Below are 26,215 nucleotides of genomic sequence, written 5' to 3' on the forward strand. Positions count from 1 at the left end.
CAACAGTGGACAGTTTGTCTTCATCTTTGCTTAAACTTTCCTTAGACTGACCAAATGGAACTGAAAAATATGGTCTGCTTGCTTCACCAGGATTTGTCTTAACGCCATGTTAATGGTTAACTGGAAATTCTCAGAACACCATTTTCTAAATCATTTTGTTGATACACTGATTTGTCCAAATATTGTAGTCCTGGTTACTTTGCAGTCAATGCAGAACTGGGAATAGGAAGTGATGACTCATGGTGCCTTCACCATGTATTCTGGGCCATGAGCCAATAGGATGGGGAGGGATGGGACTGGGAAGAACTGGAACTTCATGTGTTAATGTGGTTATTGGGCTGTATCCCATGGGATGAGTGGTCCCAGACCAAATTCCATTGTCTCTAGGAGTTTGGACAAACTTGAGCTCAAATGGCTAATAGTCATATATAAGAGGTCCAGTACAGTGGGTGGCAAAGACAAACAGTGGGTGCTTCAATGTGGAGATAATGCTTATAATTCAGTAGGTGGAATGTTGTGATTCTGAGTTGTTAGGTTTTTTTTGTTTTTTGTTTTTGTTTCCTTTTTGTCTTTTTTCGTGACCGGCAACGGATCGCAACCCTCAGTGTTGCTCCTGTACCGGACCGGGACCAGCAGCGGGATCGCAACCCTCGGTGTCGCGCCCGCACCTTGCTCAGCCAGTGAGCGGCCGGTCTGTATGTGGGATCCGAACCCTCAGTGGGAGCGCCGCCGCGCTCCCAAGTGGCACACTGTAGCAGTGCGCCACTGGGCCGGCCCCCTGAGTTGTTAGTGGATCTTGATAACAACTAGTATCTATAGGTATGGAAAAGGTCCAGGCCTTTTGGAGGGGGGGCCATAAAAATCTGTTTTATGTGTCAAAGTTCTCATCAAGTGATCTGAGCATTAACCTTAGTGGTGTAACTATAGTGTAATTTAGAGAAACAATAGAGAAACCCAAATATAACAATGGAACAAACTTGAAAAGAAAGGCTGAAGGGGTCACACATGTGGCGTTAATCTTTCTTACACAAGATTTCAGGTTCAGGGTACAAAACTAACTCCAGACCATATCTGCTAGTGATGATCAAGCTCCTACATCAGTAATAATAATAAAAACAGCAAAATGTTATTGAGTGTTTACTTTACGGCAAGCTCTATTCTAAACATTTTATGTATTATCTCAATTAATTTTCAAGCTGCACTGTGAGTCACTATTAGTTTTCCCACTTTATAGATGAAGAGTTTGAAGTAGAGAGAAGCCAAGTGAATTGTTTCAGTTCACACAACTAATAAATTGTGGTGTATAGACCTGGATTCATGAGGCTCCAGAGCTATGCTCTTTTTCACTGTGGTAGGCTGCCTTCATCCCGCCACAATGACAGTGAAAAATACAATAACTGAAATGAAAAAATTCACTACAGAACTCGGCAGATTTGAGATGGTAAAAAAGAATTAGGTAACCTCAAGATAGATCTTTAGAAATTCACCAATCTGAAGAACACGGAGGAAAAAAAGACATTAAAAAAAATAAACAGAGCCATAAAGAGTTGTGGAGCACCATCATGCATTCCAAAATGCATATAAAGGGACTCTCAGAAGAAGGCTAGAGAGATAGAGGTCCAGAAAAAACATCCAAAGAAATGATGTGTGAAAACATTCCAAATTTGATTAAAAACATTAGTTTATACAACTGAAAAGCTGAACAAACCCAAACCAAGATGTGTACAAAGAGAATGACACCTATACACATCATAGTCAAACTGTTGAAAGACAAGAGAAAATCTTGACATTAGCAAGAGAAAAATGACTGATTATGTACAGGGAGCATCAATATGATTAATGGCTAACTTTTCCTCTGAAAAATGGAAGTCAGAAGGCAGTGGAATAATATAAGTGCTGGGATAAACTGTCAGCCAAGAATTTTATATCTAGCAAAACTATCTTTCAGAAAGTTAAGTTAAAATAAAGGCAATCCCAGATAAATAAGGACTGAGAGATTTATTAGCCAACCTGTCTTAGAAGAAATACTAAAGGTTGTCCTTCAACCTTTAGTGGAAATGGTAACTGAAGCTTACAGTAAGAAATACAGAGTGTGGGAAATGGCTAACATGTGGGTTAATATGAAACATCCCTTAAATATATTTTTCTCATTTTCTCTCTTAATTTTTAAAAAGTATTAAATCTTATAAAGCAATATTATAACATCAAGTTCTTAATATTAGGCAATATTGAATTCAGGACTAAAAACATTAAAATAGTCCAAAAAGGCACTTTAATAATAGGTATTATTTTATAATGAGCATCATATTCATAAAGTGGAAACTACAGAAAGTACAGTGAGATACACATTGGTTGCAGAAGTTATTTAATGAACCTCTCATTCCATGACAGATAGATTTAAAAAAATAAGATAGATTTAAAAAATAAGCAAGAGTATATGTTTTTGTGAATGTTTCATTGGCACTTGAAAAGAGAGGCTGCAGAGCTAGGACTGGATCTGGAGCTCACAGACTCCCCCAAGCCCATTGTCCAGACAGGGTCACAGACGCTTCACATGCAGGTTTATGAGCTAGGTAACAGGAAAAAGATCTTGGAGCCATGGTTGAAGAAAGAATAGTCTTACTTCTAGATGCGAGCTCTGCCAACCTGCCATTCAGAGCCTCTGCTTCACCCACACTGAAGAACAACACACAAGAATAGCAACAAGCTAAAAATACATGTGCCTGCATGGCACTAAATCCACCCCAACACAACTTGTTTACAAAGAATGTGCTGCACCACCCCCAACTGGACCTGAGACACAGGGGCCTGACCAAACTATTTTCCTCACAGAGGCATTCTCTATTTTTGAGGGACAGGGTTTGAGATATTTAGCTATCTACATATACTTAGTTTTTATATAATTATATATTGGTAATATATATTTATTATATGCAAATTATGTATATTATTAAATATAATATATATACACACTTATTTTATACCTGCTAGAAAGGCTACAAAGACATTCTCCAAAAAAAAAAGACATTCTTAAATTCCAAAAACATAAATAGTACAGACAACATTCTTTGATCACAATGCAATAAAACTAGAAATAAACAAACATGGAAAACAAAAAGTTCTCACCCACCTGGGTATGAAAAAACAAAATGATCTTTAATAGTTGGCCATAATCTGACCCGGTGGAGACATGACCCAAAATTGAAATGGAAATTAAAGAATACATAGAAAATAATAATTGTCAAAATACTGCCTATCAGAATTAATGGAAAATAGTTAAAGCAGGGATTACAGGCAAATTCATAGCCATAGCCCTAAATATTTATATTAATAATAGAGAAAGAATGAAAGTAAACGAATTAAGCTTTCAACCCAAGGAACTAGGATATTAAAGAAAACCCGAGTAAAGCAGAAGGAGGGACTTAAAAAATAGAGGTTGAATTAATGAAGCAGAATGTAGAAAAACAGTAGAACCTATATATAAATTATGAGCTTTTCTTGGACAATAATAAAATAGATGATTTGTTAACTGACCTAATCAAGAGAAAAAGCTTAAACATACAAAATTTTAAAAAAGAGAGAAAAATAACCACAGACTCAGAAGAAATTAAAAGAATCATGGAAGACTACTTAGCTTAATTCCTTGCAGATAAACTTGAACACCTAAATGAAATGAGTATTTTTTGTAGGGAAATATAATTTAGTGAAAAGGAGGACAACAGGCAGAAGAAAATGCAGCATTATCCACTAGCCATTCACAACAAGGATGAAGTGACAGATTACAGTTTCCCCTTGGGCTTGGTCTGAGACCTTGAGAGACGGTGGTAAAATGGGCACTGTGTATACACAATATGTTTCCGATGACTTGATGTTGATGTATTTATTTTGCATCTTTATTAATATGTAATACTAGTGATACATTTCCCCATTTGCCGAATATGCTTGTGTGAATACACTCGCTGGCGTTGTGGTTCCTGCTAGAATAGTAGCAGCACTATGATAATATAGTACAGCTCCTCCAAACCTACCCCACTCCTACCCCAGGGAGGGACAACAGATTGATTTTTGAAAAGGAATCTGAAATAAACACAAATTCACTCCTCTGTATGTTTCCAGCATCCCACTTCCGTATTTCTGTCCCTTCAAAAGGTTGCTAGGCAACCAGGTAGAAAAAATGGCCAAGCTCATGTAAAGAGAAAACATGCTCACAATGTCAGAAAAATAAATGTGGGCTTCCTCACTTGGGGCTCCTTTACAAACTGCAAGAACTTGCAACATAATCCATTCAGTAGCAATTATTGAAATTGATCTCAAGCTTGGTACAAACAATTGGCCATAATCTGGCCTTGTGGAGGGAGATATGCCTGAAGCCACCCAGGTGTGAAAGGGGTGCTGTGGTGTCTTTTGCCCTTGAAAGGGGTTCAGTGGTTCCTGCTGGGGCCAGTCTCTCTGTCCAAGTCTGTGTGATTCCATTCTTGCAGTTAGCACAGTCTCTATAAAGCATCTTCAGAGCTCACTGTTGTTAACACTCAATCTTCCTTAGGAACTGCTACTATATCTCCCCTGGCATTTTACAGCCGCCTGATTTTAAATGGAGCCTGCCTTCTATGCTTCTGTGGGCATTGGCATGTGTGTTGTCTCTAGTGGCCCAGGCTTGGATTGCTCGAAGGAACTGTGCAGCCTTTCTACCTGGTGTGTGTGCCAAGGTCTGCTCATGGTGACAGGTGTTGATGTTCAGCCACTAATTTCCCCAATTAGAGACAATGTGGTAGGATCTGATGATACAATCTGTTCATCTGAGGTCTGCCCTGATTTTTCCTGTCTAGGATATATTGCTAATTTTATGAAAACAGTAGAAGGAGGAGGAGATGCACAGCCTGCCCTTTAAATGGTTTTTCTTTGCTGGGGAAAAAAAATCCAGAGCAGTCGATTTCTTTTTGTCTACTATAAATTTATTAACAGTGTATTGTAATTAGGTGCATGGCTTTGCCTTAGAGAACTAATGGTGCTTGTTGAACTGTGACGTTGGTCTGATTGTGGTAAAATGACCCATTTGGTTTTACCAGCTGTGACTTTGGAGGGAGCTGAATGACAGAAAACACATAAAACTCAACAGATGAAAATATTCTCATCTCATACTCCTTATCACTGATTATTCTGCTTCCCAAACAAAATGCTTTTTGGATTTGCTTGCTAATGCTTTGGTGATCTGAAAATTACTGTGTTTAAGTTGACAGGATGTCAGAAAGGCAACTGGGTTATCATATCGGGCTCATAGTCCCCATTGATATGACATAAATTACTCTGGCAGAATCTAAAGATGTTGTGATGTCTCATTAACCAAGAGCAATTCCTAAGTGGGGCGGCAGGGTCGTGTAGTGGGTGCAAGCATTGGCTTGGGAATCGGGCTACCTGTGTTTGAAGCCTGGCCACACACTCATCAGCTTCTGAACTTCTTTAAGCTTCTTGGTTTCCTTACCTCTAGAACAGGGGATTGTATATCTGCCTCATAGGGTTCATGTGAGGATTAAGTGAGTGAATTCTTAGTACAGTGCTTCCACAGAGTAAGCTCCCAGGAAATGTTAGCTATTCTTATTATTACCATCAGTGACTCAGACTCCACAAATAATATTAGACTCTGCATAAAAAATGGTCCAGTCTGCAGGAAAGTCTTGGCTTTCTAACTAAGCTTGAGAGAGTAAGGGGAGGAACCACTAGCAGCTCCCCGCAGCCTGCTCGCCATCTCCCACCCAGCACTCATGACCGAGTTGGTGGGAAATTGAGGCCCAGAAGAAAAAGCAATTCCCTCTGTGGCCATAATCCTGGAAAAAGAATTTTGAATCACATTGCCTTTCATCGATTCCTTTTCCTTTCTATGTTGAGAGAAATCTTAGAGTCAGAGGGACAGAAAGGAGTAGAAAGAGGTGCCATGCCCCCTGGATTTTCACCTTTTCAGTCACACAAATTTGGAACCATAGGAATGAAAAATCACAAAGAGATTAAGTCAGTGTTTGTGGTTCTGTCCCCTCATGGGTCCCTGTGCTGGATCCCTTTTTGTAAGTTTCTATTCTTGACTGTCATTTATCCCAAGGAAAGTTTTGGTGAGTGAAGGTTTACAATAGGACACCTCCTAGAACATTCCCATTTCAAGAAGGAACTTCTGGGATAGAAAGCAATGAGTCTTTGTGGTTTTTTTGTTTGTTATGTTTTTTGGTTTTTGGCAGCTGGCTGGTTTGGGGATCCGAACCCTTGGCCTTGGTGTTATAACATCATACTCTAACCAACTGAGCTAACCAGCAAGCCAGCAATGACTCTTAATGAGGAAATGTCATGCCCCATGACAAGACAGATTTTTTATGAGGGGAACAGGGCTCTCATTATCTCTTTATTACCTCTCAAATATATCCAGCAAGTGCTCTTGATGTCAGAGGAGACTGGACTCATTCAGTTGATGATAGCTTGAAGTTGCCTATTGAAAGCCTGAAATTGGAATTTCTTACAATCTGGCATTTCATCTTAAAAAAAAAAAAAAAAACAGAACAAAAACAAAAATGTTGTAACACTCCTGGCCTCTCTCAGCTCTCTCATCCACTTCATTGCTGCACCAGTTATCAAGTTCCTGCCTTACGGCTCCAAATCTCCTCTCCACTCTGTTTTGTGCACTCTGTAAACATCTCTCCTTAGCTGTATGGCAGGTGTTGAGCTTTGTCGGTAGAGGGCACTAGAAGGCCACTGCAGGAGGAAAGGATCCTCTTCCTGGTTTCAGTGTGCTTTTTCTTCTTGCTTCTGTGGCCTTTGCCTCTAAGTAGCATTTGGGACACCCCAAGGTGCTCACACTCCAGCGAGTTCCACTAGCACCCAACCGGGCGAGTTCTTAGTGAGTGTCAAAGGCTTTCTGGCAGGTGGCCTCCTGCTTGCCAGCCGTGGCCTGTCTCACCTCGGAGAACTTTTCCATCAAGTGCCATAGTCATATCCTTTCCAGTGAGTTCTGAGTTTCAGCCTTGGGTTTGGGGGCAGGAGCTCTTTCAAATCTGTTTCTTTTTTGGTACTCTCTCTCAGCCAGAGTAGTAGCTGTTTCCAGTAACTGCTAGTTCTGTACTCTTTAGAGTTCTTTTTACTCTTCAGTATCTAATCCCCTGTTACAAGTTAAAAATTCTTTATATTTTCCCTGTTCAAATTACTGGTGTGGTTTCTTTCTTCTGGTTGGACCCAAACTGATAGATCCTGGCAGATCGGCGTGATCTACGCAGATGGTGAATTTGGGAGGAACTGGGCACATGCAGCCCAGCTCCCTCTCCTCTCCTTTCTCCTGGGATTCAGCCTGCCTGCTCAATTGCTCTCAGCCTGGAGTAAGCTCAGAGGCCAAGGATCTGCCCCTGAGTGAGGGGCCTGGTGGTCCAGCCCAGTCCTAAGACTGGCCAGAAAAGTCTAACTCTGCCTTTCAGTTTGAGAAAGGCCACTCCTTGCAGATGAAAGCTACATTCTCCAAGATCAGTTCCATCAGTAACAAAGGTGTTATTTTGGACACTATCTGCTGACTATTTTATCTTGTTCCTCAACTAGTTCAGAACCCAGGCAGGGAGAAGTCCTGCTTATTATTGTCCTTCCCCCCCCCTCCCCCAGTGATTTTCATATAAAACTATTTTAAATTACTTACCACCAGAAAGGTGATTGATGAAGCACAATATGTTTAACCTATGGCTTTGCTAATCCCCTGGCCCTCTACACATTACCATGATTTTCATCCCATTGAATACAAAGCTATTTTTTTTTCCCATAAAATGCTATTCTTACTGGGTAGTGAGTCTGTATCTCTAAAATGCTTAAATGTCCCATAGTGGTCACCTTCAAAGAGTACAATTCCAAAGAACCCACATAAACACTCCAGAATTTGATGGTGAAAAATCTTTTAGAGAACACTGTAGTTTATTTGAAAAACAACTCTTTAAAATCATGAATTTTAAAAAGTCATGTATCTAAAAATGTGTGTGAAAAAGAACAGGCTTGTAGTTTTCACTCTGTGGGTGAAAGACCACCTAGGAAAAGAGTCATTAGCCCGCCCTGGGGCAAGGTCTCCTTCCCTGACATATTAGACACTAACAGTTGGATTTGATGGTGTTGCTGAGTTCTTATGGAAGGAGGGCTCAGACAGCAAGCCACACACCTACTCGTCCCCTACATTATTTCTACTGACATGGCAGCTTCTGCTGTCCTTGACTTTCTCCTGCACTTTGCACGCATGGCTAAGTTGCTTCTGTGTCCTGTGTGTTTGCATGAGGAGAGTTCAGTTGAGGGAAAGATACCCTAATGTGCTTTAGAGAGAATTAGAAAATAGGATTCCTGCCTTTTGTGAACATTTGAAATGGTGGGGTAGTGGCCAAAGATTAATAGACACCCCCATCTTTAGCACAGGCCTGAGGTAATGATACCCAACTTGGGGAACATACTGTAATGTGGAGTCTGAGATGAACTTTGAAGATGATTCACGCTGGGCTGAAAAGCCAGAGGAAGTGAGTGCCTTTTCACTTGCTGTCTGTAAATGTTAGGAATGGGTTTACTCTGAGCCGCATGATTCAATGTAGTAACTTTACATTTTAATGATTATAGCCTAACATTGCAAATGGCATTATTTAAGGGATAGGATCAAATAGATTATTAAAAATCAGAATCAAAGGAATCAAAAGCTTGAAATCTAAGTACAGATTTTTGCTTTTGTCCTTACTGCCTTTGGTAACTTTTTCAGTTATTATGGAATAAAATATCATAGTTATTAATCATAACCCTGAACTTTCTTAGACAGTGGTGATCTAAGTCTGAGATGTGACTTAGGTGCCTTTTGTCTTTGCTTCCTTCCAGACACCTCCCCACCCAGTTCTAGTGTTCTTCTTGCAAACCTCTTCCTCCCCGCTACTTTTCCCTACTTCAAAGGATTAACCTTGATATGGTGGATTTAGCACTTAGCATAGATATCTTTTCCAACTTGGATTAATCTTTCACGTTTAATGAGAGTGCAGTGTATAGCACTGTGATACTGATTTCTGTGTCATTTTTTCATATCATCTATTTTCTGACTTTAATGAAATGTCTTCAACTATTTCTTCAACTTTTTCAAATGATTCTTCAACAGAATTGTAGCATATGTATATTTTGAATAGATCTTGGTTTGTGCCTCATATGTTGAGGTCATTACCCAGAGATACCATTGGAACCAAGTAGCGGATTCTTGCAGGTGGTACAATGGAACCCAGTAGCAGGGTTCAAAGCTTGACACCAGTGGGGTTGAACAACTTAAGGTCATATTCACAGTGTGTTCTATGGAGTTGTGGCCCCAGGAGCACTATTCACAATGCTGTGGAACCATTTGCTGGTCGCTTTCTCCTGGGCGTTAGCTCTGTTGCCCCCACTGCTCTGGAATTGCTGGCTGAGCACCCCCAGAAGATGAGGCAATCAGCGTCTGCTCTCTCTGCATCTAAGTTACTTGGTAGGATCCTAAGTGTTCACTGACAAGAGGTCTGCACCAAGAAACTACTTAAAAGTTAGAAATCACATATGACATGTAGCATGTGTAAGCCATTTCAGCCATCTTTCTAATCGTAAAGAAAACAGAAACAACCTAAATGTTCACCAATAAGTGAATGGCTAAATAAATTATAGTATGCCCACATTGTGGAATACCATTAGGTATGAAGTTGACATAGGATGATCTTTAAACCATATTACTGAATGAAAAAATTAAGTACCAGGACACATATGTGTAGCATATAATCCCATAGTATTGCCTTCAGCTATAAATATACTATAAAAATTAATATATTATAAAGTTTACATTGTATCTATCATATGTTTATAGCATAGAAAAACAGGGTGTATATTATTTACTCATAGCACTGGAAAACAGTATATATATTATACATTGATAGCAAATACAACAAATGCATATAAAAGGTCTGAAAGAATACAGGCCACACTAATATGGGGAGGAGACTGGGATATGGGGCTGTAATGAAGAGGAATCTTGCTTTTTACTCTCTATATTCCTGTATTGTGGAATTTTTTATGCTAAGAGAGAATCATATATTGCGAATGAATATAAACATTTTTTTTTTTTTTGTCTTTTGTCTTTTGTCTTTTTCCGTGTCCGGCAACGGGATCGCAACCCTCGGTGTTGCTCCCGCGCCTCGCTCAGCCAGTGAGCAGGAACCGGTCTGCATGTGGGATCCGAACCCTCGGGTGGGAGCGCTGCTGCGCTTCCCAAGCGGCGCACTATCCAGTGCGCCACCGGGCCAGCCCTAAACATTTTTTAAATAATAATTTTAAACAGGTAAGATGTGACTTAGGGAGAAAAACAACTTTGGCTAGGACTGGGAAGTGATACTGTGGGACTAGACAGGCTCCTACCTAACTATTCAACTTCATTAATGGGCCCCTCCACTTGTAATCAGAATGGCAGCTCTGTTGCTGTAGTTAATACTCTCGAAACAGTTAATTACGCTCAAATGTCTTGTTTTATTGCTTTTTTGAGGAAATAAATAGAACACCTTGTGAACACATTCCTAAGTGTTTAACTGTATGTTAACAATTATTTACTAATTATTATACTTTAGTCTATATATCTTCCTGTGTATATTTCTCCTTTCTTTCTTAACACCCTTCTCCCCTCACCAATTGCTTTCTGTCCCCTCTGTTCAAGATCTGCCTCAAAATTCACAACTTCCAGGAAGGATTTCTTATGAAACCCAGCCTCAGTGATAAATCTTTTACTCTGCATCTCCTTGGCGAGTGTGCTTTAAAGTTTGAGGACTTTGTTTTGCACCTTCTTGAGGCATTGCTTCCTAATTGGTTTTCTGTCATTCTTTTGCATATATGTTCTCTCAATTAATCTTCCAAAGTAATGGACTCTTCATGAGATAAAATACAGAAAGCAGTGAGGTGTGTGGACATTGGAGACAGATACTTGAATTTAAAACCTGGCTCTTCTACTTTTTGCTAAATGTTCTTGAGAAAATTTCTTCAGCATCTTTTAAGCTGAATTTTCACCACCTGTGAAACTGGAATAATAATTCCTATTTCATAGGATTGTTGTGATGATCATTTGACCTCTGTTTGAAGCACTTGGCATGGAGCTTTGTGGTAGGTAGCACTCAGCATGTGATAGTTATTAGTATTTGTCTTCATCTGTCTTCAACCCACCACCACCATGCATCTGTATATAATGGTCCTAACATCAGATAATGTCTATAATGAGGTTTAAATCATAATTTATTTGCTCATTTTGGTTATATATGTTCAGGGGCCTCGGGAAATTTGGGCTTCAAAGGTAGGATGAGGCTTCTATCGTCATATCCAACTCAAGTCAACAGTTCTTTCTTCCTCAAACCCTGCTTGCCGTGAATAATTTAGTTGGAGTTTGTTCACCTCCAGAAGAGCTATTCCATATTTGTCTAATATTTGTGCTACTTTGGGGACCAAATTATATTTTGTCCTGGCATCATTTCTTCACTAAATTATAACATATTTATGTTTGAGTGCATTCATTCATGTAGATACTTATTCAGCAAAAGTTTACTGAGTACTGCTGTTTGAGCACTATAGATATACATGAAACATGAATAGGAAATTCCAATTTTATGTCAGGTGGAAGAGCACTTCAAACTGAAGATTGGAGAGAGCACTCTAATTTGAAGATACATCATATGCAAAGGCCCTGAGGCATAAAGAAATAGGACCTGTTTGGGGAGCTACGAGTACCGTTCAGTACAGAACTATGTTATTAAGTGAGTGTGGGGAAGTGGTTTGAGATGGGGTTGTGTAGACAGGCAAGCAAGAACCATTTATATATCATGCAAAGGGGTTGAGATTTTATCATGCTGGCAGTGTGAATCTGCTGAGGAATTTTGAGCAAGGAAATAACAAGGTTAGATTTGCATGTTGTAAAGAAATTCTAGCTACCAGGTGCAAGATGGATTAGAGGGAAATGAGGTAGAGGGAAGGAGAAAAACAGGAGGCTACTGGGTAGGATGAGTAAGAGATTATGGTGACTGGACTAGGATGTGAAAGAGAAGATGGGGTGATGAGTAAGGGATTTAGGAAGTAGAATTGAGAGGACTTAGTGCTTGATTGGTATATTTGACTTTTTGTTACTGTCATAAATCATCATGAAAGTAGCAAATTAAAACAACACAAATTATTACCTTGCAGTTCTCTAGGGTGGAAATATGATGCAGGTCTCATTGGGCTAAAGTCAAGGTGCCAGCAGGGCTGCACCCCTTTCTTGAGACTTAGGGGAGAACTTATCTCCTTGCTCATTCACGTTGTTAGCAGAATTAATTACCTTGCATTTGTAGAATTGAGGTCCCCATTTCCATGTTGGGTATCAGCTGAGGCCCATTTCTTTCTTTCAGAGGCTGCCTGCATTCCTTGGCTTATGGCCCACTTGCTCCATCTTCAAAGACAGCAATGGACGGTTGAGTCCCTTTCATACTTTGAATCTCTCCTACCCCTTCTTTTTTTCTTTCTGCCTCCCTCTTCTGCTTTAAAAGACTCATGTGCTTAAATTGAGCCCATCCAGATAATCCAAGCTAACCTCCCCATCTCTAGGTCCTTAACCTTGATCACATCAGCAAAGTCCCTTTTGCCATGTAAGGTAGCATATTAACAGGTTCTGGGGACTAGAATGTGGACATCTTTGAGGGAGTCGTCATTCTGCCTTCTTTAATTGAATGTGGGATTAAGGGAGAATGTAGAATCCAGGTTTCTGACTTCAACAGCCAGATGGAATGTAGCTTTAAGAAAGGAAGATGAGTTTGGTTTTGAACATGTTGACTTTAAGACGGTCCCTGGGAAATAAAAATGGAACCACCTAGTAAATAGTTAGATGCACCAGCAAAAAGGCCCAAGAGAAATCAAGGCAGGAGATACTGATTAGGAAACAGTTAACACATAGTGAGCCCTCAGTGAATGTGCAGAACGGGAAGGGAAGAGGGCTAAGAACGGAATCCTGGGGCCAATAATATTCTGGGTGCAACAGAGAGAGAAGCACTTGCAAAAGAAACTGAAGAACAACCTGCATAGTCCCCTTTCACAGGGTCTCTGTCCCTTTTGGCCCATCTTTTCCTTTCCCCTCCACTGGCCTATTTTCTCCCCACTGCCTGTTTCCCGCTTCCCGGGACTTCAGCTTGCACGCCGTGCACGGTGGCCCCTCCAGTCTGCCACGTCATCGTGGATCTTTCACCGTCACCTCTCACTACTGAGCTGCCTCCTTCTCCTGGGATTTTTCAGTTCAAGGTTTAAAATAAAACTTCTGAAGAGAGTCGGGTTGACCCAGCTTATCTTAGTGAGTCACACTGTGGCACGTTCACCAGATTAAATTTGAACTGGCTGTCCTGAGGCCAGGTGCCCCCCTCGGTCCACTCAGCTGCTTCTCTATTTGAGGAACTGGAGTGAATCGAGTCTTGACAGTTCAGCAAATCATTTTGTTCCACAGAGGCTTTGGGGGAAGAAGGTTAACTTTATCTCCATCATATTTGCTGGACTCAGAATTACGATGTTGAAAATGGGCGTATAATAGGTTCAGGCCTCTCTTCACCATCTCCCTCACTCCTAGCCTCATGCAGCCCTAATGCTGTCTGTGGTCAGGGCATCAGCTTTATAGAAATTGAATTTTGGGTCCAAACCATAGGAATAAATCCAGACAGGAAAAACTCAAACTGAATATGGTCATTTTGCTTCACTGACTAATCTCTATTCTACATTGCATTGGTGTGTTTACAAACATTGTCCAAATGAGAGCTGGTTATTCAGATTTATGGACCTTCCAGCCACTCATCATGCATGAGTTCTGCAGGCTCTCAGCACACACGTAAGGGAATGAGGCCTGCATGTCTCTGGATCACAGTCATGCACTGACTCTTCCATCACACTGAATACGCAGCCTCTTACCTTCTCTTAAAGTGAGACCCTCTGGGCAGGGTTGCAGTTTGCATGTGTAGGGTGGAAAGGAGCTAAAAGGGCACCATTGATACTATCTGGTGTTCTTCCTGAATTGTGAGAAAACTAGAATTTGTATTGCCTGTCCAAAGTATTGTAAAGTTTCAAATTCCTTTTGTTTTTTGTTATACACAAATAATAATCTTTTATAAGATCTCAACTTACTGAACCAAAGTATGATGGGTTCCAGGAAAGGGAGGGCATCTACAAGATCAAATGAGATTCTCTAAACCAAATTCTCATGATGCCAAGCTTCAAAAAGGATGTTTCCTTATGTAGGGTTCATGTGAGGCCACAGAGGCATTGGGTTGGTGGCCTGGGTTAGTGGTCTGCTGCTGCTCTCCTCAGGCCAATACCTAAGCAGTAGCCCTGCACACATTGCCTGCTGAGAAACAGACAGAAAACAGGAAGGTAGAGCATTCTTCGCACTGTAGTGGACACTCACCATCCGTTTCTCATTGGGCCCTTGCCAGGTTGTTCTATACTTGTGACAGAGGGATGCCCTTTCACGCTTGGCTGGTCAGTGTTGAGCCTACTAGTGCTGTTCCCGTCAAGTCTGTTCACTGTGTCTATGAATGACTTCTTGCTCATGGTGCACTGCTTTGGGGATGAATTAAGTCTATTAGACAGCTGGTTGCTCCAGCATTTCTTCTCTGTGGAACTGACCTCAGTGAGAGGGAATTAGCAGGAAACCCAGAAGATCATGGAAAGTGCAAATCCTGGAAAGGGCTGTAGACTGCAGAAATGATCTAGGATAACCTGCTCACTGAGGGATGCAACACCAAGGCTGCCTGCAGAGGTGAGCTGGGAGGGCATGTGGATGTACATCCTTAGAGAGCTGGAGCCAGTGAGAACAGATCAGCCAAACTAAGGTTGAAGCTGAAGTTATGTGATAGTACTTTTATATTCCAAAAAATGCAAGAGAAAGATGAAGGCAAATATTATGTTGAACAAAGCAAATAAGAGGGCTAGCTAGTTAGCTCACTTGGGAGAGCATGGTGCTGATAATACCAAGGTCAAGGGTTAGAATCCCTGTACTGGCCAGCAAGCAGACTTTCAACTGCTCCTTTTTCTAGCTGGGTACACAGATAATTTACCTTTTGGTTTTTGAATCAGAAGATCTGAAGGGTAACTAAATTCTTGTGCAGGACAGGTAAATTGTATACTTCCTGTCTTGTCATTCTTCCTTCCCACCTTGTCCTTTTCTCTTGCTCTCTCTTCAGACCCAAAAGAATCATATACATTCTAGCCTCAAAAAATTACTTACGTTCTTGGAACTTATCAGACTTTACTCCTCTGTGACTTGATACATGTTGTTTACTAAGCCTGAAATGGCTTCCCTTTCCTTCTCCATCTTGAAAAATCCAACCTAATGTTCAGGAGCCAGCTCAAGTTCAATTTATCAAGTCTCTGGGACTCCCCAGGTTGAGTAAGTAGCCCCTTAAATATGCTGCTGCATATCTTTGTGCTTGTGCTTCTATGACATCACTTACCGAATTGTGTTCGAATCATGTGGTAGGCTAATACTCAGATATTATCTGACTGAAGATTAGGCACAGCTGCATGTAACAGTGGCTTAACGCAGGTGGAAGTTTATTTCTCTTTCCTGTTGAGAAAGTCTAGGGTTAAGCATTCTAGAGCCAGTGTGGCAGCTTTGCAGTATCATCATGAGTCCAGTTTTCTATCCACACTGCCATGCTTAGCTCACAGCTTTCATTTTCAAGTTCACCTTATGTCCACAATGGCTGCTCAAGCTCCAGCCATCACATCCATGCTCCAGGAAGCAAGAACGGGGAAGGAGAAGGGGGCATATCTTTTCTTTTTTAAGGAGACTTTCTGGAAACACCATACAACAATTTTACTTATGTATTATTGACCAGAACTCAGTTATGTGGCCACATATAGGTGCAAGGAACTGAGGAAATCGTAGCTTTTATTATGGCAGCAATGGGCAAAAATAAAAACTGTACCATAAGAAATAAGAAGAGAATGGATATTGAGAGGCAACTTGCAATCACATTCGATGCACTTTTATTTCTGGAATTCTTGCTGTTTCCAATTTCTGCCTATTGAAGCTGAGCAATCTATGGCTTTAGGAAGCAGTTAAAACCCAGGTGAAAACAAAGGTCACATATAATGGGTTTAAATTTAGCAGTCATAATTCAGGTGTGCAGAAATGTTACTTTCTTCATTTTCTGAACTTGACTTGCCCACAAGCCCCTATTTACATTTATGGCTAGAAAAAAAAAATGTTTATCAATTAAAGATAATGTACTCATTTCTGTTTTAAAATTGAATCTCTTTGGGGTAAATATTCAGTCAGATTCAGGGCTCTTCCCTGCCCCTTATTCCTGCCTTGTCCAGGAGGTGGTCTGGTTACCTAAGGGTCTTCCTGCTGCTCTCTTGTTCAGTACATGTGTGTCTCCCTCTCTACCCGGAACCTCTTGGGGTCTAGAACATTTGTTTTGACTGTTTTGCTTCCTCCAGTACCTATTACAGAAGCTGCCACATAGGAAATAGTTTGAAATGTGACTGAATTTATGAGTATACTTAAAATGCATCACATAATTAATTCAATTGGTACCATAATGATCTGAAAATCCTGTGCAATTAGAAGTCTGTTTCTCTAAAGGTAGGCACTGTTTACAGCTTTCTTATAGCATGAATAATCCTCAACTCTTGGGTATAGTGGTTTCTGTGCTTGTCTCACCCACCATTAGAGGGTTCACTCCCTGAGGAATGTTCCTAATCTGTGTACCTCTCACAGGTCCTGAGAAGGCTAGGGACATAGTAGGCCTTCAGTCCATGAAAATAAATAACTATAGGAATAGAAGCTGGCACTTTATAATTTGCCACTAATGAATGATCTGGGAAGAAACAGAATAGATTTATTAGAGCTATTTAGAATGATATTATAAACACAAGTTGGTATTTTACCTTTAATTGAACTTTTCTTCTTCTTTTTTTTTGAGAAAAAAATTGCTTTTGTTTTTCAGGAATCCTCCACCTACTTTACTCCATCCAGAAAAATGGTCTGAGGAATTCAATCACTTTATTTCACAGTGAGTATTACTTCCACTGAAAATTGCTTATCTAGCAAGACCTTGAACAGTGATTGGAGAAAGCCAAGCTGTGGAATTTACTTGGAGCTAGAAGTTGTTATGCCTACTAGCACATTATAACCCAGAATTTTTTCCAGTAAATGATAGAAGATGCCTCTACAGCATCTGAAAAATAAGGAGTTCCATTTGGCTCTGGGCTGTAATCAGTCTCCCTGATCATATGGGTTACATTTATCTGAGAACCTACTCTGCCCTGGAGCAAATGTTGCCAACTCTTCTTATTTAATGATGGAGGATATCGTCTAAAAAAATGATGCCCGTACTGGGACCAGAGAGAAGACAGAAGGTAGCAGCAGCCTCTAACAGAGGTTTTGTGGCTTGGAAGTTGGGCTTTGCTCTAGGATCTGTGATATTCCAAGATGTTTGAATGGGGCAAAATAGGATATTGGGCCTGGGACACCAAGGTGATGTGCCCTAATCAATGCTCAACCTGTGGAGAACAAGATGAAAACCCAGCTGACGGTATAATGTACCTGGTGCGAGCTCTATCATCAACCAAGACTTACAAGACTAAACCAGGAGCAAAACCAACAGCAACATCAACCAGATGGCTCAGTGCTGGGATCATGGGCTTTTGGCCTGGCCCCTGGCACACAACCACATGGTCCTGCATCTGGGGAAAATGCTCAGTATGCTGGCGGGCTCCAAGGCTCCAGGCTAGGGGTCCGGCGAATCATGGGGGCAGGAATCTAGACCAGGTGTTACACACCAAACCTAGGCAGAGGAGCTGGGAAGAGGTGCCCCCAGCATCAAATGTATCAAGCAAGGTTTTCAGAAGTCATGGGAGGAGCAAAGAAGTAACCAAAATAGCTGATAATCAGAAAGTAGGGAAGGGTCAACACAAATTTTTCTAATTTATGCCTATGTGCAGACTTAGCTTCCACAAAGAGTCCAGACAATGAAGCAAACTGGGTCTCTTGATCATCTTCCTTAAGCAGTCACAATACAGATCAGCAATCCCTTATCCACAATTACAAAAACCAAAGAGCTCTGAAAAATAAAAGTTCTTTTGTATTTAAGTAATTTAGCAGGAAAACCTGACCTTACTTGAACTGATTTGGTGGCAGCACATGACTTGAACCGATGTGAGGCTATTTATAGTCCTTATTTATCTTATTTAGTGTGAATATTCATGTGTTCTGCTGCAAATATATTACTGTTTGATTATAGTGTGCTGTCCTGGATCTTGCTGGGGATGTTACATAATATACAGTAAATGTACCTGTTTACCTTTCTAAAATTCTGAGTTCCAAAGCATATTTGGCCCCCAGGGGCTTGTATAAACAGCTGTGAGCCTATATTCCATTTTCATTTCAAATGCAGTATAGCTCAGGGTCCCTGAAATTGTTTGCTTGTCCAGTCCCTCCTGGACTTGTACCATGTTCCTCAGGAGAGGACTCAAAGAACTCTACTAAGAAAGGCTGTGTTGGGATATGTTGGGTGGAGGACATTTCCTTGCCCTTCCAGCCCTACCTGACATTTATACCCTGGCTGCAAAATGCAGCAGGAGCAGCCACAATCAAGGATATTAATGTCAGGCCATGCTGAGAGAAACAACAGATACTTGCAGGAGGGTGATGCTCATATAGCAGCACAGGAAGAGCCACTTTCTGAGGTTTCGAAGCAAAAGGAAACGATTGAGGGAACAAGAGAGCTGAAGACACCCTGGTGGCTTGGGACCACATTTCAGACCACTCAAGGTAGAGAAACCTGGGAGCTGAGGCTCCAGTGATTTTACTAGCAAACACTGGATCCAAAGATTTTCCTTTTCCTTCCATTGCTGCACACAGGCATTCTTGATTTACCTTTTCTACGCTGTTGGTCTGAAAAATTCATTACATATTCACTTATACACCTTCCCATATCAAGCTCTCCTGATGCCTCTAAAATGTGATTTGATTCACAAAAGATTAGCTTATGTATACTTTTCAGGTATGTTTGTGTTCTTAAACCAAAAACAGTATTGCTTGGATGGATTTGAGAATAAAGGTACATAATTTATGACAGGGTTGGAACTTTTATAGTTACACACAATATAAAAATCCCTCCCTACCACTGATATTCCCTTATGGCAAACCCTGTTCTATGCCAATTCAAACCGGCTTATGTTTTCCCCAACTGAGAATCCCAGATGCAGTCATTCTGAGTTGCTTTAGATTTACAGAGGTCTTGAATACAAGAATGGAGGGCTGAATACAGAAAGCAATGCCATGGAGTACGCATACGATCAGGGGCAATGCACGAAAGCATCCTGTTGAAACTGCAGGGGAGAGAGAGTCTGAAAAGTTTCTAATGATCCAAGGAAGGCAAATAGAAATTAAGTGGTCATGTCCTTTAATAGTAATTTAAGATATGGAAATATGTCACCATCTTCTCTTTGTTTAATGAGTTGTCTTTATTGTGTTTTATTAGTGAAAGTAGTATACAAGGGTACTTCAAAAAGTTTGCGGAAAAATGGAATTAAAGTTAAAATGAATCCTTCCACAAGCTTTTTGAAGACCCCTCGTATATTACTGGTGTTCAAAGACCTCAGCCTTCCAACCCTATTTTCCCCATAACATCTTAGATTCTTTAACCATGAATTCTCTTTCTACAATATTTTTAGGAATATCTCTCAAGATTGGGGACTGATTTATAATATTTTATACCTTGAAATACGTATCTGCCCACCATTCCCAAATAATATCTTTTGGTTTCATAGATGAGACTGCCTACCCTAGGCTATCATTGCTCAGCCTAATGAATGCAGTTTGACCAAATGCTATTTCACTATATTTATTCAAATCTCTAATTAAATGTAAACAATGACACTCAATGGGTTAGAAATGTCTATTTAAAGAGTCCCTTGGTTTACTTTTATGCTTATCTTGCTTATATTGAGAAGGAAGAGAAAGAAGGATGGAGGATCAAGGCCTTCAGATGATGAGCTTTTCATTATTGGAGGGACTGGGACACGGAAGATGAGTATCTGGTAATTCTAGGAAAAATGTTTTTATCCTGACTTACTCAGATAATGCTTCAGTTCCCTTTGTAGACCAAGCCACAGTGCGCTGTATTAAAGGAAACTGAACTAATTCTCTCTAAAGAATAAACACAACTAGAAATTCCTTAACAGCTTTTAAATCTTGAATACCCTGTCTTCACGTGACTGCTGACTATTGGCAGAATCGATTCAATAATTTTGATCTTTCTTAGTCCACACTAGTCACTACTCACCAAAGCACCTGGATGACTTCTCACTGAGTGCTGCAGGGGTTTGAACAGGTTCGTCTGGCTGTAGTCTAGTGATTATAGCTGTGTAGACAGGGGATGGGGCATGTGTGTGGGTGGGCGTAAGAGGGGTAGGGAGGTGGAAGAGCATGGGGGATGTGGCTTTGTGTTTTTCAGATTTGTTTCCAGCCTCCTTAATTTGGAGACAGTAGAAAAGATTTTTTTAAAGGTCTAAAAGTCTAAAATCCTATTAAGAAATCTGTTGGGGGGTTAAAAAAAAAAAAAAGAAAACATTAGCCTGTTGGGTTCTGAAGCTTTGGTCATTAGTGATAATTGATTCATTTATATGTGTTAGTCATGCATTGGTCAAAGCATGACTCCTGACAGCTTAGTTATGATAAATTAAATGTGATGCTCACATAAATTCTGCCCTGCTTTTTATCCATATGCTAGGACCCTGCCTGATGTTTTTGTCACCTCTATAATTTGTGCTTGGCTTTGTAGTCATTTCATTATCAGCCCTTTCCCCTATGGCTAAAACTATTTGCATAACAAGTTTATCTGGTTCAAGTACCAGCCAGAGCTTATGCTCTGTCAGGAAGCTCGGTTCAGAAGTAGCCTCTTGATAAGATAATAATTTTCATTTTGGCAACTTTGCCTTGGTCCTTATGATTGTCACTTTCTTTTTTTTAAGTTTAAACTACTTTCAGGTGTTTGGATTAAACTACAAAAGTACTTTCCCAATGATTGGCCAAAAGGTATTTGTGAGCTTTTTTTTTTCATTTTGCCTCTAAAACTTTTGGGGTTTTATTAGGAATCAGATTTAGGATTTCATCATCACTGGCTCTTGAGCAGATTAGTGGGACAATAAAGATATGTTTCCCTTGGTCAAGGGCAAATCCACCAAAAGCATCACGGCTGCTTAGCTTTGGATTTAATGATGACTTGCACTCTATGGTCACCCACACAGAAACTGTGCCTTCATGGGGTGGCTGGCTTGGGCGATGAAGAGGAGAAAAAGAAATATCTTTTCTCTTCCCATCGCAAGGTTCATGTCTGACAAGCCTGTAACAAAGACAGATTAAGAAGAGAAAAGCATAACAAATTTATTTAGCACAAGTTTTACCTGACACAGGAGCCTTCAAAAATGAAGTCCAAAAAATCTAGGGAAAACTGTATTTTTATGCTCAGATCGATGAAGAACGGGCTGTTGTGTAGAAGTATGATTGGACCAAAAGGCTTGTTTGTTCAGATTCTTCTTGGCCTCTCTGTTTAACATTCCTTTTCTCCCAGTTTAGGGCAGGACACCCATCACATGAGGGTCTTCAAGAGACAGGGGATGGTAGAAAGTCAGACAGACCTTCCTTTCTGCTTCTGTGATTTTCTTAATTTGCTTCAGTTTAAAATGCTCAGTATGCTGAAGTGCCATATTTTGGGGTAGCATTTCCTGCCCTCCCTCAGTGGCTGGCATACAGAGTGAGCATCGTGGCTGAGCCCTGCCCCATAGTCATGAAATGTTGAGGCAGCCTGTCCTGTCCCTCCAAATGACATTCAAATGGGTACAAACAGTTGCAATGAATGTTAACAAGATGAGATAGTTCTTAGCTATCAAACTACTAAAACTAATGGGCATTTGCATATGTTTATTCCTTAAAAATTGAAACTCAGACCTGGAATATTTGCTTTCTCCATAGCCCTGAATTTTAATAAAGTTAACTATTTTGGGGTGGTTGTTTCTTTGACATTGATTGCTATTTCCCTCAAGGCAACAATTCTCAGCTCTTTGCCTTTCTCTGTTTTGTGTGTCAAGGCTGCTTAATTCCACCCGATTTTATATCAGTGAACAACATACTCACAATGATAAATATCCTAAGTCAGTGATTGGTTAAGTTCCACACATATTCTTAGATTTTAAGTGTCGTTGGATTCTCAGGAGGCCATACAAAGGGTTACTACTTCCTGGAGTAGAAGGATACAATAACCTTTATTTACATTACTTCACAAATTGGTAATTTTAATTAAAATGAGCAACAGTATCTCCAGTGTCAGACTCTCTCCAGTTTGAATTTATTTAGCCAGTGATTAGCTATTATGGCTTCTTGAATTAATTAGCATCTCTTGAGCTACAGGGAATTAGTGAATTAATAAAAACTCATTGAGAAGCTAAAAAAAAAAAAATCTAAGTTAAACCCCCCAAACTGTCTTCTCCTTCTTAACATATATTGATCAATATACTTATAAATGCAACCCAACCCCTTTCTCATTTTGAAAAATTGGAATTTTTTTTCCCCTTCATGAGAAGAGCAGATAAAGCTATGAATTTCAAGGTTATATCTCCCTGAATATCATCTAATTTATATTACCTAATAGATCATCTAAAGACACCAAGGGCCTGATTTGATCTCACTTATACCCTGCTTATAAACTCAGCTGATAAAAACTGATTTTCCCATGGTATAAACCAAGAAGTGGCTCAGTGTGACTTGAAGTTTGAAACACTGTGCAGTGTCCACATATACCGGGAATATACTGTCTTCCTAGCAACTGTGGCAGTGGAAGAAAAATGAGGGTTTTAGCCGGGAAAAAGCACAATAAAGTGCATATTCTGTTTATTTCCTGACAGATGCAAGTTTAGATCTTGTGAGAAATCAGGTCCGTGGCATATATCATAAATTTCCCATTAGTGCTTATGACACATGATGTTAGTTGACTTCTGTGGCTACGCTGTACATTTGTTTAAATGATATTCTGTGCCATTTTCCCAATACTGACTTTTCTTTCTTTCTTCTTTTTTAAAAATCATACTTGGTTTTCATAAAGTAAATCAGAAAGAGTCTGCATTTGAAGTAAACAGAAGTGATGGTGATCTTTGCACTGTCTGCTCGCATATGGAGGTGGTGGCTCACACGTCTGTCCCCCCCTCTGTCCCCCCAAAGTGTCATCTGGATCATCGTCAGGAAGAGGCAGCTGCGGAAGAGCAGTGCTATGGCATGTACATCCAGCTGTGTCACTTTCTAGCTGTGCAGCCTTGGGAAAGATATGTAATTTCTCTGATCCCTGGTCCTCATTTGTCAAATTGGGGCTGAGAATAGGGTTACTGTGAGGATTAAATTATATAATGTGTATGAAGAGCCTGGCAAAGAATAATAATAACTAACATATGTAACTCTTACTCATGCCAGATGCTATTCTCTGCAGGTCGTGTATTTCATTTAATCCTTATAATTCTATGAGGTAGTTCTAATATTATCCCATTTTACAGAAATTAAGGTAGAAAGAGGCCAAAAGTCTCATGACTACAGCTAGTAAGTTGTGTAGCTGGGAGCTGAACCCCAGAAGACTTGTTCCAGAGTTCATGCTCAGCCAGACATAGTGATTATTTTTATTACCCTTTGAATTTGGTGCATGAGGCTATTCTGAGACCTCTTTTTGAAGGTGGCAATGACTTTCTCATCCTCGACACCTCTGTGATATTTCAATCTGTTGTCCACCTTATCTTTATTTAGACTTCAGCTCACTGACTTCCACAGTCCAGGCCTCTCTCACACACACACACACACACACACACACACACACACACACACACACACACACGCACGCACAGTCCTCCACTTCCTTCTCAACAGCAACAGCACTGCCCCCTCAAACTCAGCCTGAGAGAATCAGCTGCAGCAGGAGTCAAAACAGAAGCAGGGCCTGAAGTGCAGGTTCCCCTTCACTTCTTTGCTCTGCAAACAACCCCGCCTCCCCCACCTGGCCCAGGGCATGCCTTCTCCAGGCTGCACTCCTCTCTTTTTGCTGTCAGCCAGCCACAGGCTTCTACTTGGTGAAGGAGCAGTGGGAAGGGAAGTGGATGCCAGGACTGAGGGAGGCAGAATCCACAGTGCTTGGCAACTGACTATGGGAGGAGATGGGTGTACTACAGAGAGGGAAGAGTTAAGCATGCTCCAGTATTGTCAACATGGGAAAGGGGCTTTAAGAAAAATACATGTTGGAGTGAGCACAGGAACTTAAGTTAGATTTTATTCTAGCACTACCACTTAGATGTTTGACTTTGAGCAAATTACTTAACTTTTCTGAACCTTGGTTTCTTCATCTGTAAAATGGGAAGAATAATAATAATTGTACAATAATAACCACTTGGCATTAAGATCAAGTCTGAATGTGATAGAAAGCACCAAATAACAGTGGCTTTAAAAAGATAGACTTTGGGCCGGCCCCGTGGCGCACTCGGAAGAGTGCAGTGCTGGGAGTGCAGCGACGCTCCCGTCACGGGTTCGGATCCTATATAGGAATGGCCGGTGCGCTCACTGGCTGAGCGCGGTGCGGGCGACACCAAGCCAAGGGGTGCGATCCCCTTACCAGTCACGAAAAAGACAAAAAAAAAAAAAAAAAAGATAGACTTTTATTCTTTTCTTACATAAAATAAGCTGGGAGTCAGCCATGTATTTACTGCAGGTGTGGCAGGACCATGTGGCAGCCCCCTGGACTCCTGCCCCACTAAGTTTGATTTCCATCCCCAAGGACACCACATGGGTCAAGATGGCTGCTGGAGCTCCAACATTTACATGCTTATTTCAGTTAGATGGAAGGAGAGAAAAATGCAAGTCTACTTACTTAAGACTCTTAGGCAGTTTCACACAACCTATCAGTAGATACAATCAAATCCTATGACCACACCAAGCTGCAAAGAGATGTAGTCTTTGAACTGGGTGGCAGTGGGCCTAAGTCACTGCCAGGGCTCTATCCCAAAATAAAGTGGAGGGTGTACAGTCAGGTAGCAGTCTGCATCATGCTACTTTAAAGGGTGGTTGCGAAAATTAAGTGAGAACCAGAGTGAGAGCTCAACAAATGTTGATGATGAGTATTATATTATCAAATGATAATGATGAATACTCTAACTCACAATAGTGGTGCCATCCAAAGGGATGTGAGAGTCAGGAAGGAGAACTGGTAGTCCCACTAGGTGAGGAATCACAACAGAAGAGGCTCTTGAGTAGGGGCAGTCATGATCCCCACCAAGGCTGATCTGTAGCCTGGGAAGAGTGGGGAAAGTAAGGACACAATGGAAGCAGTGGAGTGGCCATGTCAACACCCGTCCTGGGTATTCTCCCAAGAGCTGTGATGTTCCCCTGGTTCAATGCGAAGCCCCCTTCCTGCCTGCTCCTCCATGGCTGCTGTAGTTTCCAAGGCTGCTTCCTCTGTGGATCTTCCACAGGCTCTGGTGCAGAAGGAAATCTAGCTTTGGGTCAGTTAGAATTTTAAGTAAAAATGGAAATTCAGGCCCATGTCACCAGTACTACATTCTTCCAGCACACTGATGATTTCTGGCAGGGATAAAAATAACACACACAGCCCTTTGGCACTAAGGAAGAAAGGGTTGTATGGTTTTTTAAAAAATGCATTCCAAATTTGTAACAGCGATTTAAAATATACTACATCATCAAAGATTCTCTAGGTCTTCCATCTGCTTTTGGGTATGTGTGCAGCTTCCATTGACTTCCTAGTATTTTAATTCAGAACTTCCTAAGGTTATCAAATGCATGATATTTAGCCAATATATGAGGTTAATGAGTGGGGGGAAATCTCCTAATTGATTTTTGGTGTGAAGGACTATTGTATGTTTTTTTGAAAGAGTAATTTTATCTAAAAGGCTAAATTTTGTGAGTAATGGGAATTATTGCCTTTAAGGCAGGCTCAAAGATTGACTGTTCAGACTCAAGCAATGCTCCACACACAGCTTCAGAAAGCAGGGCTTTGGGGCCGGCCCGGTGGCGCACTGCACTAGTGCGCCGCTTGGGAAGCGTGGAGGCGCTCCCGCCGAGGGTTCGGATCCCACATACAGACCGGTTCCCGCTCACTGGCTGAGCGAGGCGCGGGGGCAACACCGAGGGTTG

General features: G+C 40.9%; 1 protein-coding gene across 2 annotated transcripts in view; it reads left to right on the plus strand.

Annotated features, from left to right (window-relative positions):
• Nucleotides 1-26,215, plus strand: part of MYO3B (myosin IIIB) — a 393,995-nt gene that overhangs the window by 102,859 nt on the left and 264,921 nt on the right. For both annotated transcript variants that reach the window (XM_008567646.1, XM_008567647.1), the window contains exon 7: nt 16,983-17,048. In XM_008567646.1, the coding sequence (XP_008565868.1) occupies nt 16,983-17,048 (66 nt within the window). The remainder of the gene's footprint in view (nt 1-16,982; nt 17,049-26,215) is intronic.

Source organism: Galeopterus variegatus, unplaced genomic scaffold (assembly GCF_000696425.1).
Source record: "Galeopterus variegatus unplaced genomic scaffold, G_variegatus-3.0.2 Scaffold335, whole genome shotgun sequence".
NCBI lineage: Eukaryota > Metazoa > Chordata > Mammalia > Dermoptera > Cynocephalidae > Galeopterus > Galeopterus variegatus.